This window comes from Astyanax mexicanus, chromosome 19 (assembly GCF_023375975.1).
Source record: "Astyanax mexicanus isolate ESR-SI-001 chromosome 19, AstMex3_surface, whole genome shotgun sequence".
Classification (NCBI taxonomy): Eukaryota; Metazoa; Chordata; class Actinopteri; order Characiformes; family Acestrorhamphidae; genus Astyanax; species Astyanax mexicanus.
The window spans coordinates 13,616,650-13,629,713 of NC_064426.1; the positions used below are offsets into that span (position 1 = coordinate 13,616,650).

The following is a 13,064-nucleotide window of genomic DNA, read 5'->3' on the forward strand; positions in this document are numbered from 1 at the left end:
TCGGTGTTGTGTTTGCAGATCGATGGCTCTACCCTGCGCACTTTGTGCATGCAGCACGGTCCACTGATAACATTCCACCTAAACCTGCCCCATGGAAACGCCGTGGTCTGCTACAGCTCCAAGGAGGAGGCAGCCAAGGCCCAGAAGTCACTGCACATGTGAGTATGCAGCACTTATAGTATGCAGGTTATTTTAGTGAGAATTAGAGCTTAGATCAGGCTCAAAAAAATCCGATATTTGAACATTTTAAATTTTCATTATAGTTTAATTTTATTTTGTTTTCACTTTTTCTCTTCCAATTCAGTTAGTTTTTAGAGTGAGTTTGCTAGGTTTTATTAGTATTTATCACATCAGAGAGATCAATCTGAGAAACACATAAACAAACTAAAAAAATGTATAAACTTTACACTAATTTTCACCACATTATCAACTATGAGAGAGAGGGGTATTTATCAGTTCATCCTTCCACGTGGGGTGTTCAGGTGTATGAGCTACTCACAGGTATTTAAAGGGTGAATCCCATTTCTCCCCTTGGCCCTACCCCTTACCCCTACCCCTCTGTTTTGCGCGTGCACGTCAAGGGGTAGGGGTGTCCCGATTCCTGTTAGGATGAAGTGGTAGGGGTAAGGGGTAGGGCTAGTTAGCCCTTCAAACAGAGATTTTCCAGACCCACACTTCGTACCGAGGGGTATGAGAATGACTGGCAAGATGGCGGAACAAGCGACCAAAGAAAGTATTTTCCATGTTAAAAATTACGATTAGCACTGTATTACCTTAGTTTATTGTGTAGTTTTGATGTTTTATGGCTGAATTCTTCAGCCATAAAAGCATAAAAAAAGCATAAAAAGTTCGCTAGTAGTTCGTTTCGGTAGCTAGCTAGCTAGCTAACTTTCCTGTTCCACCTTAAATGGTGCAACAGACGGCAGGCGCTACCGCATTTAAGGCGGAACGGAAAAAATAAATCAAATAAAAAATAATCAGAGCTAATTTCAGCTCCCCATCACAGAGGAATTAAGGAATGGACAATATTAATTAATTTCTGCACCTCCTGCCCCCTTTCTGTACACATACAATGCCCTAAAGTTAACTAGTTAACCAGCAGCTAGGCTACTGAACTTTAGCGCTCCACTGCTATCATCACATCAGCCCAGCAGGGTCACCTACACACCACCGCTAGTAGCCTGGTCATAAATCAGTGCTATTTATTTATGTATTTATTGTTCATTAACAAACGTCATTGTGATATACCAGTGATTCCTCTGTCACTGAGGACCCATATTCTTGCACATTATATTGTTTTTGTAACACATTACCTGCTCCAGGACCAGTGTTGGGAACCAGTGTGATATACAATTTCTAGTATATTATGGAGGCTATTTTCAATAAGATTCACCTTTCACCGGGTGCTTGAAGGGTTGTCCCAATTCCTAGGGGTAGGATTTTACCCCTTCCCCTTGTAACTCCGTTCCAAGGGGAAGGATTACACTCGAAAAGAAGGGGTAGGGGTAAGGGGTAGGGCCAAGGGGAGAAATGGGATTCACCCATAGTGTGTGGTGTTTATTCCACAGTATCTCCTGTTTCACTACAGATCACGTGATTTCATCTCCCTCTCGCTTATATTCTAATCCCATTCTGCAGTTTCCTCAGGGTTTTCTGTCGTTATTTCGCCGCTATCACGAGCCGTGGGAAAATGAAAGTTATTCTATCAGTATTTATTTTTTTTGTTCTAGTTAGTTTTATAAACACAATACAGTTGTAGTAAGTTTTTTTCCCTTTTAATTATTGTTTTTATTAGTTTCAGTTAACAAAAATGTTTCACTTTCAGTTTTAGTTATTTCGTTCGTTAACGGTAGTAATTGGTTTCTTAGCTACATTGTGATTATCACGTTAGAGCTTTATATAAAAGGCCGGTCAGGTCGGGTTCACGCAGAGAATCTAAGCTCTAGTGAGAATGAGGCTGCAGTGTTAATGTTGCTTGATTGTGAAAACACACACATATACATACACACACACAGTACCACTCAAAAGTTTGGAGTTGTGGAGAGGTAGAGTTGGTATACAGTGAACAGTCCTATTTAAGTAGTGCTCTAATCCATATAAGAAAGAAAATAAAAAATACTTTTACAAACGGTCACTGGTCAATGGGAACATGAAACATGATGAAATTGGCTCTCATCAGGACTGCTCAAGGAAGTGATGAGGTTAGTGGTGATTTGTGTGTTTATCTCTCTCTCTCTCTCTCTCTCTCTCTCTCTCTCTCTCAGGTGTGTTTTAGGGAACACTACTATACTTGCTGATTTCGCTAGTGAAGAGGAAATTAACCGTTTCTTTGCACAAGGTCAGTCCATGACCGCCTCGCCGAGCTGGCAGACACTGGCCTCTTCTCAGAACCGCATCGGATCCATGGAGGGTTCGCACGCCTTCCCCAACCGCACTGATCCAAGCCACTGGAATGGGGGGGACCTGCACGGCTCCTCACTCTGGGGGGGTCCCAACTACTCTAGCAGCCTGTGGGGCAGCTCCGGCAGCGGTGGCGAGGGGGGGCGCATCAGCCCAAGTCCAATCAGCTCCTTCCTCCCGGTGGATCACCTCACAGGCAGCGGTGGGGACCCCATGTAGTTGATGTTCTCTCACCTTTGGACTCATAACTAATTGTTAAAAAAAAAAGTAAGAAAAAAAATAGAGATAAACCTGTGACCTCAGCGTGGATAGTTAATCATAATCATATGACTATATATTATATATGAAAATTTAATGGCACTAGTTGGACTTTTCACTAACAAGAAAAGAAAAGGCGGGGTCACCCTGTGGAAATAAGTTACTTTTTTTCTGCACATATGTCCACTTTGTTTTAGCCCAAAACATATCAGTTTGAATACTTGAATCATGCAGGCCAATACTATAATGTGAAAGGATGTATTTACACTTCCAGGTAGTGCTCTTCATACAAGAGAGAGATCTCTTCAGCTCATTTTCTTTATTCATTGTGTTGGTTTGAATTCCATTTTTTTTTTTTCTTTTTTTTTGCGTTTGTTTGCTGACAATGTTGGAGTATGAGCTTTTTTAACTTTGCACTGAATGTGGTTTTTCTCAGTATAATCTGCAATATCGAGGGAGCCGACAGTTCCAGTGTAGATGTTTACTCAAGGACGTTCTTAAAACAAAACAAGAAAAAAGTATAACACGTGTGCGCTCTACTATGCCTTGATGTACGCCTACCTTTTTGTGGTATTGTGGAGTTTTCAGATCAAGAAATATTAGATGCTGACTTAGGATTATTATATGATGCTGATGATTACAGAAATAAGTATTGCACCAATTTTATGTTTTAAAACTAAAGAATTTAGCGTTCTGCAGTCTAAAAAATGAAAACTGCAGCCACAGCTGTGACTTGCAAACCCAACCTGCAAAACCAGGGGGAACAGCACTTTCAGATAGGCTTTCGATTACTTTTGTTTTTTGTTTGTTTGTTTTGTTTGTTTGTTTTTGTGTGGAAGGGTGGGACTCTGCCCTCTTGTTTACAGACTTTTTGAGGGGGAAAGGGTGGTCATTCTTCCTTCATTTTAAATGAAAAACATGGAAAAAACAAAACAAGAAAAACAAGAAAAAAATATTTAAAAACCCCAAAAATCAAAAAAAAGAAAAATAATAAAAAAAAGAAAAAAAATTAAAAACCCTTTTGAGGATGAAGACGAAGCGGTCTATCTCTGGGAATACTGATCAGTGTTTGGCCATGTCATTGGTTATTTTGTCTATTCCTCGTCTGCTAAAAGAAATAACCAGCATGGTTCTCAGGAATATAGCCAGTTTCCCCCCATAGGAAAAACTCCTTATTGTAGGAAAAATCCAACTTTTAGCACTGAAACTACTTATAGTAAGTTTTTCTCTGCCAAATAACTGCTTTAAGCTGGAGACGTTCTACACACTGCTTTCAATGCTGTCGTTTATTATTTCGTATTACTGAGTGAATTTGGTTTGCTGAATCACTATATTATTATTATTATTATTATTATTATTATTATTATTATTATTGCAACTATAATACTTATAATCATTATTTTATTATTGTCCTTTTTCTATATTTCCATTGAGTGGCAGTGTTTTTATTTTTGTTTTGTTTTTTGTTTGTTTTTTTGTTTTGTTTTGTTTTTCCCCACCGGTCATCGTTAAACTGTGTTTAAAGAAGAAAAAGCAGAAATCTGAAACTATGCATACTGTAGCCCATCAGCCGGCTCACAGAAACGCTCTTTTCTTCATCCTCCTTCTCCTCAATGTTTTACTTGTGTCCTGAACTCCGCATATCTCTTTACATTGCCAGAGATGGTGTTAAAAGAATGAGAGCGTTTGTTTTAACCTTCCGAAAAGTCGTCCACATTTCATCCATTGCCTTGATTCTGGAGAAATCAATAATCGTGTCCGAAGATGCAACGAGTCAAGTGGCTTTTAACTGTTTACAAATAGAATATGATTGTAACATGTACAGTTTGGTTTTGTGTTTGTTCTGAAGTTCATTACAAGAAATCTGTTTGGCTGCTTATTATTATTATTATTATTATTATTATTATTATTATTATTATTATTATTATTACTTTCCCCTGTTGTATTTTTCTCCCCTCCTGTCCTCACGTTTGTGGCGGGCTACCGCCATGGGAGGAGCTGAATGTAAATCTGTCGCTGGTGGCCGTTCTGAAACGTGCCGATGAGGCGAGAGTGTGAGAGAGAGGGTGGCGAGTGATGTCAGCATTAGGTTTAGCCAGTGGACCTTGATGTAGGTGATGTAAGCTGTTTCCTGTGGTGGGGGTGGGGGGGTGGGTGGTATCGAGTATTAGCCTCAGCCGTGTGGTTTGTGTGCCAGTATTGAACCATTTTCGAGTCTCTGCTTTTACCAAAAAACTGAATCCTTCGATCAGAACTCTGTGCAGAGTTCCACTCGTCTGATATTACAGTGGAACATTCAGAGAACCTAAAAATGAAAGCCTTGGATTTGCACTTGGTGTACATTTAACTGATCTGAGCGTGTGTGTGCGTGTTGGGCTGTGTGTAGCTGAGGAATTTAATAATTTTTGTTTGTAATTTTCTTATCTTGTGTGTTGGCTTGGCGTGCATGGCCCACTCCATCCTCGTCTTTATTAAGCTTAACTGCAGGAACCCATTACACCTGACTAGAGTGCTGTGATTAATATTATTATATTATTATGATGATGATTATTATTACTGTTATTATTATTTTTCCTCTACTCTTCTGCAGGAGTTTGTTCTCCTCTGATGTGGCTGACTCCGAATTCCTAGTGTGAGCAGACGTGTGTGTGTCTGTGCGTGCGTGTGTGTGCGTGCGTGAGTGTGTGTGTGAGAGAGAGAGAGAGATGCTGATTATTCTGCGCTTTAACCAGTCTTTATTATGGCAAGCTTCTTTCCCTGTTGAGCAGTTTTTGCAGAAAAAACTGGGAAAAGCAGCTGCAAGTAATTTTTGCTTTTATTATAATTGATTTTTTTTTTTTAAGCTTTTATTTAGTTTTTTTTTTACTCCTCTTAAACGTGTTTTACGTCTCAAAGTGTCTTTAACTCATCGTCATGCCAAATTGGAAAGGGGCGAGCTTCGGAAAGGGATGTTTTGTAAAAAGCTGGACAATGTTGTTGCTTATTGTCACAAGTAATTTTTTAATTGAGTAAAGTTCACAAGCAATGTACAATCCCCATTTTTATGACCAGGTAAAAGTGGAGGGACAAGAACACCATAACGCACCTGGCCTGACATTCTAATGTGTGTTTCTGTTTTGTATTTTCTGCAAGAAAGATGTTTTTTTATGATTTATCTTTTGTCTTTAAATGGTTCCTACTGTTGAACAGCAAGCTAAAGGCAAATTGACTGTGAGTAGCACTGTTGCGTCGTCTTGTAGAAAAACCCCAGTTAAATAAATCTTAACATAAAAAGCTTTAGAAAAACCAGCACAAAAAGACAGCCGGTTCTATGCAGTCGAAGGATGAGGCTTCCATGTCTGTGTTTGCATAATAAAAGTCCCTGGCACGCTACGAAGGTGTCGGGGTTTTAAAAGAAAAAGAAAACGAATACATTTTCAGATTCCTGAAACACGTGCCATGACTGAAACTGATTTTTCTTTTCTTCCTCTTCTCCAAAAAGTGGGCCAGTTGTAGCAGACAAAGCGTTTATACTGATTTTTACTCTACACTCCTCACAGACAAGCAAACGAACGAGCTGTGAAGCAATACGTTCTCAATAACATCAGTGTGTTGTGTTGTGTTATTGTCCAAGCTTTTCTGCTCCTATATCCGCAAATATGCGCACACACACCTACATGCTTCAGTAGACTGTTTATCAACAACAATGATTGACCAGAAAGTAATTAATCAAGAGCAACCTAATACGAGTAAGAAGGTCTTTCGGGTTGTGGTTGTGTGGGTTTTTTTTGTTTTTTGTTTTCAGCGTCTTCCTGGGGTCATCTTAGAGTCGTACCTTTTTGGAGAACTGCACTTTTTGAAGGACAATCCTTATTTGTAATGGTAACAATAATTGACATTTAGTCGATGAATAATAACAAGGTAGATTACTCATGTGTAGTGATGAATGTTTCCTCTAATGCCGTTTTATTTTTCTCTCTTATGCTTGGTTTTTCGATTCTAGTGCCCTTAAGTGCGATGATGATGGCGATGATATGAAATAAGAAGTAGAGTAGTGGTTTTAGGTCTTCTGTTGGCTGTACTAGTAGACTGATAACTGTTTGTAAAAGTTCTGATCTTAATATCGGAATACAAAGCTGTATAACTTGGGTACAACCCACAATAAAAGTCTAACAGTGGTGACTGTGTCCTGACTCGTTCTTACAGGCAAAGAGTATTTGGACAATGTACTTTTTGTGCTGTTCAGGTGGATGCTGAACTTAAACCCTGCTTTTAGAACATAACATGAAATGTTTTAAGAAGATTTATGTAGATAAATTTTCATTAGGGTTTTATTAAAGTGGTTTACAGCACCGTTTAGAAGCATTTGACACGTTACCTTAAGTATGTTTGGTTTACCTTTTTACGTAACAATAATTTCTAAAGAATTACATTTTATTTGTGTTAAAATTAAGGTTGCCTTATTCACACTTTAATACACACAGCTTTTCCTGTTGCTGCAGGTATCTCCATTTATGAATCGTAAAGTAACAATGGTGGTGTTCCGAACTGATCAGTCTGATTGCATTTAAAATACAGCTGCCGTTGTTTGCTCATGGTTATCAACCTTTTTTTTTTTTTTTTTAAGATCGTTGCATAGCAGTGCTACACAATTGAACTTCCACATTTAACCCAGTCAATGTAGTGACAACACAAATCAGTTTTTTCACTTCAGATTTACAGAGGGCTAAACGTAAAATAAAAACATGAACTGTATCACAGAAGTATATACAAAACAGAAGTGACAATAATAAGTCTGGTAGGACCAGTGTGAATGAATTGTTATAGTGTCAGTAAGTAAAATGGGGTGAAGGTGTGGAGCGATACACTGGTACGGGCTGTTAACCCATGATTAGTGCAGTGGGCATTTATAGCTGTGGGCAGCCGCATCAGTAATGTGGGAGCAGTTGGGGGTATGTGCCTCAGTCAAGGGCATCTTGCTGCACCAGGAGTGGCATAAAGTTATCCAAAAGTGTAAGACTGGTGGAGGAGAACATGCCAAGATGCATGAAAACTGTGATTAAAAACCAGGGTTATTCCATAAAATATTGACTTCTGAAATAGTTTTCTTTGCGTTGCTTGAGGTCTAAAAGTTCTGCAACTTTTGTTATTTTGGCTCATTTGTTTTGCAAATTAATGCTCTAAATAGCAATATTTATATTTGGAATTTGGGAGAAATGTCTGTGTTCATTTTACTCAAACATATACCAATAAAAAGTAAAATCAGAGAAACAGATTCAGAAACTTAATTGGTCTCTTTATTTTCTCCAGAGCTGTATAGCTCGCAGAATTGCATCTAAGCCTGGATGTATATATTTTTAAATATTTTCTGCACTGTGTACTCATATAGGATTGAGAGGGATTAACACTTGGTTTGTGGCTCTCGTCCTGCTTTAAAAAATATCTTTCTTCTTGCCACCATGATTAGCTGTGGAACTCTGCAGCTCTCTGACTGGTTTCTTGGTTTTCACGATGCTATTTGATCTCTTATGTTCTTTAACAAATACAGCCTTCAGAGCTGTATTTACAGGTCCTTCAAACAAAAGATTAGCATATTGTGATATTGTTCATTCTTTTCCATTATGAAATTATAAAAATTAAAGTTTCATATATTTTAGATTCATTGCACACCAACTGAAATATTTTAGGTCTTTTATTGTTTTAATACTGATGGTTTTGGCATACAGCTCATGAAAACCTAAAATCTCACAAAATTAGCATATCACGAAAAGGTTCTCTAAACGAGCTATTAACCTAATCAACGAATTAACTCTAAACACCTGCAAAAGATTTCTGAGGCTTTTAAAAACTCGCAGCCTGGTTCATTACTCAAAACCGGGTAAGACATGGGTAAGACTGCCGACCTGACTGCTGTCCAGAAGACAATCACTGACACCATCAAGCAAGAGGGTAAGACACAGAAAGAAATTTCTGAGCGAATAGGCTGTTCCCAGAGTGCTGTATCAAGGCACCTCTGTGGGAAGGAAAAAGTGTGGCAGAAAACGCTGCACAACGAGAAGAGGTGACCGGACCCTGAGGAAAATTGTGGAGAAGGGCCGATTCCAGACCCTGGGGGACCTGCGGAAGCAGTGGACTGAGTCTGGAGTAGAAACATCCAGAGCCACCGTGCACAGGCGTGTGCAGGAAATGGGCTACAGGTGCCGCATTCCCCAGGTCAAGCTACTTTTTAACCAGAAACAGCGGCAGAAGCGTCTGACCTGGACTACAGAGAAGCAGCACTGGACTGTTGCTCAATTTTTGCAGGTCATTCAGAAATCAAGGTTCCAGAGTCTGGAGGAAGACTGGGGAGAAGGAAATGCCAAAATGCCTGAAGTCCAGTGTCAAGTACCCACAGTCAGTGATGGTCTGGGGTGCCATGTCAGCTGCTGGTGTTGGTCCACTGTGTTTTATCAAGGGCAGGATCAACGCAGCTAGCTATCAGGAGATTTTGGAGCACTTCATGCTTCCATCTGCTGAAAAGCTTTATGGAGATGAAGATTTAATTTTTCAGCAGGACCTGGCACCTGCTCACAGTGCCAAAACCACGCGTAAATGGTTTACTGACCATGGTATTACTGTGCTCAATTGGCCTGCCAACTCCCCTGACCTGACCCAACACTCTGGATGAGCTTAAGGCCGCTATCGAAGCATCCTGGGCCTCCATAACACCTCAGCAGTGCCACAGGCTGATTGCCTCCATGCCACGCTGCATTGAAGCAGTCATTTCTGCAAAAGGATTCCCAACCAAGTATTGAGTGCATAACTGAACATAATTATTTGAAGGTTGACTTTTTTGTATTAAAAACACTTTGCTTTTATTGGTCGGATGAAATATGCTAATTTTTTGAGATAGGGATTTTTGTTTTTTTCTTTACTTTTTTGCCAAAATCATCAATATTAAAACAATAAAAGGCTTGAACTACTTCAGTTGTGTGTAATGAATCTAAAATATATGAAAGTCTAATGTTTATCAGTACATTACAAAAAAAATAATGAACTTTATCACATTATGCTAATTTTTGGAGAAGGACCTGTATACTGAGAATAATGCTGCCTTCAAGTCGTGTCGGACAAATAGTATTTAAGAGACGAGAGCACATGAACACCACCACAAACTCATATTTACCAGTGGGAAAACTGATTTTTAGATAAGCCCTGAATTTCCCAGTTGGGGCCGTGTCAGTAACAAAAGGTCATGACGGCTGCCAGTATTAATCGGTAAACAGTTTTTAAGCTGTACAGGTTCTTGAGTTTAGTTTTGAGGGCAGGATTTTAAGAAACAACAAACTCTGTCTGCAGTAGCTAAGAAAATGTTTTTTACAGAAAAACGAATCGATCAGGAAAAGCATTGTGTCTACATCAACTCGTAAATTCATGGCCTCGCCCACCGTGGCTCAGGACTGCCCACAGACAGAGCCGAACCTGTCTATCCAAAAACGTACAGCTTTGTTTACACCAGCTAGTTAATGTTAGCTATCTTGTGTAAGTAACTGTAGGTTTAAATCGTATCTCCGGTTGAATCCGCGTTTTAGTGAGATGCTGAGAGTGAAGTGAAGTCTAGGGGGTTAACTTTACCTAGCATTCAGTGCTATATGCTATATCTTTATAACTAAGGCTGTATCTCTGAAAACAGTTTATCCTTTTAGTTTTAGAGCTGTAAAATTTACTGTGAGGGAAAGGCAGGTAGGTGTTTTCTGCTGCAGTGCTGTTAGCCAATCAGAGGCAATGTGTTTGCATGCATGAATATTCATGAGCAAGAGACAAATCCTGTCTTTCTTAAGAGACCAGAAACTCAGGGATCTAAACCAGAGCCATTTTAATTTTTTAAACAAAAAACGGCTTACATGGCATTTAATTCATTCTAGAGATCACAACTAGACATTTTAAAATGAATGAAAAAACAATGGAATGAGAACTTTAAAGTTTTTTAACAACCTGCATGTCGTATTTACCATAGACTGTAAAAAAGTATAGACAGGACGTCCATATTCACTCTCATTACGGCGTTTTGAAGCCAAAATATCTTGTGTGCTCTTGCGCAGTAAAGGCAAATTGGAGCCAGAACAAGAAGGGTATAGCTGCAGCCTCGGAGACTGCAGTTTAAGGACTCTGCAGTTTCAGAACCGCAGTTCAAGGACCCTATGTTTTCGTGACCCTGCCACCTAGCGAAGTGGTCGTGGACGTGATGGATTACAGTCAGAATGTGAATTAAGTTTTGTAGCCTACATTTTTTAATTTTTTTACAATGTCAAATATTAATACAATTTTGTGCATGTGTGTATTTTAATACTTTAATTTGGCTGGATTCTGTCAGTAAATCGTAATCAGAATTGAGAATTGCTTAAATATTTAAAAATTGAGACTTTTTTTTTTTTTTTTTTTTACAATATCGCCTAGCTCTAATAGACACTAGAGTAGTTTGAAGTTCCAAACAGATTTCAATCTGAAACTAACAACTAGCTATACTAGCTAATGCTGAGCTGTGTGGGCTAACGTAAAATATAAGAAAAAAATCTTCGTAGTGTGTAGGTATGAAGATGCATATAGTTTAAAGCCTTTCTCTAGCTTTCTAGTGGTAGGCTTTACTGGTCTCCTTGACGTTGAGGTTAATTTTTAGAAGCTCTTGTAAACACCAGCTGAAAATACTGCCATACCGAGTGTATTGGAAAAGCCAAACAGGAAACGCTGGAGCAGCACTGATGAGAATGCAGAAGTAGTTGTGCAAAGAGCACATTTGAAAGTATCAAGAGCAGTCACAAAGACCATGATGAAACTGGCTCTCATCAAGTCTGCCCAAGAAACGGAAAACAGCATCACCAGTTAGCTTCAGGTTGGGCTTCATAATAAAAGTCCCCAAGACCAGATTGTGTAAATAAAATGATAAAGTGAAAAATAAGAACATTTGTTTTGTTTGAACTTCATTAAGTAAACTTTAAAATACAGTCGTGTATATTTGAGTAGTCTAGAATCACCTGAAATAACCCCTGGTGTGTGTGACCGTCTGCTCTTGTGTTTTTTTTCTTATTTTTAGGTGAATAAAGGTGCAGCTATAATAAATTGGCCTAGATATGTAAGATATGCACAGTATACGCAGCATCTGTTACTGACTGATGTTCATTACAGGGAGTTTTTAAGTCTATGGGTGGTTGACATATTTGGCTGAAAAAGTGTTTTTCAAAAATCTCAAAATTAAGTCAGAAATCACTGGGTTATACACTACCAACTCTTATCTATATATAGTCTTGTAGATTTTTTCTTAAATTTTACATTTATTCAATAGTTTACTGTCCTAGTGACTAAAATTGTCATATGGTGTGACATGAATATTATTGTGTATTAAATTAAAAATAGGTATAATGTGATATAAAGTCAGTTATCCTGATACTTTATCATTACTATATAAAAGTATAGCATTGTTTACGTGCAATTATGTTACCTTTTGCATTATTTTTCATTATCTACACACAAAGGAAGTTGTTTAATCTTATTATTTCAATATACTTTAAATATTTTGGGAATACCTTGTAACCTTTGCTGGCACTATTCCTCATATGTCACTTTAAAGAGTTTATGATAAATAACCAATTTTTTTTCTTTTTTTTATTCTGAATGTCACGCCATATGACATGGTGTCATAACATATAATGATTCACACCACATAATCTGTATGCAAAAATCTGTGGTAAGTGCATTTAGCAAACAAACAAACTTGGTTTGGAAAATAATTGAAATGATTTTCAGTCACAGCAGCACAAAATTGTTGAAGAACAAGTGAATTCTACTCAGCGTAGAGAAGAATGGTTACAAGGCATTAACTAATCCACTTACTGTATTTAAAAGATGTTGCACTTTTTATTTGAATCTGTCAAATGTTAGCTACAGGAATTCTAATATTTTTTTGTAAATCATTGAATTTTTTTTACATTTAATGCATCATTTCTTTTTAAAAAAGATCAAAACAATGATCGATCAGAAAGCTGATGATGTATTGTTAAAAACAGTGTGACAATAAACATTTAGACACATTTGGCTTCTACTTAAAGAAACAAACAGAAGAAGCATGTATTGATAATGTTGGTTTTGTGCTGAAGCTGGATGTTCAGGTGTGCTACAGTGGACTGCAACTGGGTCAGACTGAACTTTTCCTTTTGTGTTCAGGAGTAACTGAGTCTGAGTGAGTGAGTGAATCTGCATGAATGAGTGAGTGTTGTATAAATATGACATTTGTGAATAATATACTTTAAAAAGTGTTAAACGAATGAAATATTTAAAACAATTAACTATTAGCTATAACATATGAATCTAATAGCATTATTTATTTGTTTAAATGGAGTTCATATCATATGTGGCAAAATAATCATATGGTGACAAGAAAACCCTGTCACACC

General features: G+C 38.0%; 1 protein-coding gene across 10 annotated transcripts in view; it reads left to right on the forward strand.

Moving 5' to 3' along the window:
- Window positions 1–6,815, forward strand: part of LOC103042767 (trinucleotide repeat containing adaptor 6A) — a 59,542-nt gene extending 52,727 nt beyond the window's left edge. For all 10 annotated transcript variants that reach the window (XM_049468019.1, XM_049468020.1, XM_049468015.1 and 7 more), the window contains 2 exons: window positions 19–158; window positions 2,265–6,815. In XM_049468019.1, the coding sequence (XP_049323976.1) occupies window positions 19–158; window positions 2,265–2,619 (495 nt within the window). In that variant the 3' untranslated portion in view covers window positions 2,620–6,815. The remainder of the gene's footprint in view (window positions 1–18; window positions 159–2,264) is intronic.
- The last annotated feature ends 6,249 nt before the right edge of the window (window positions 6,816–13,064 follow it).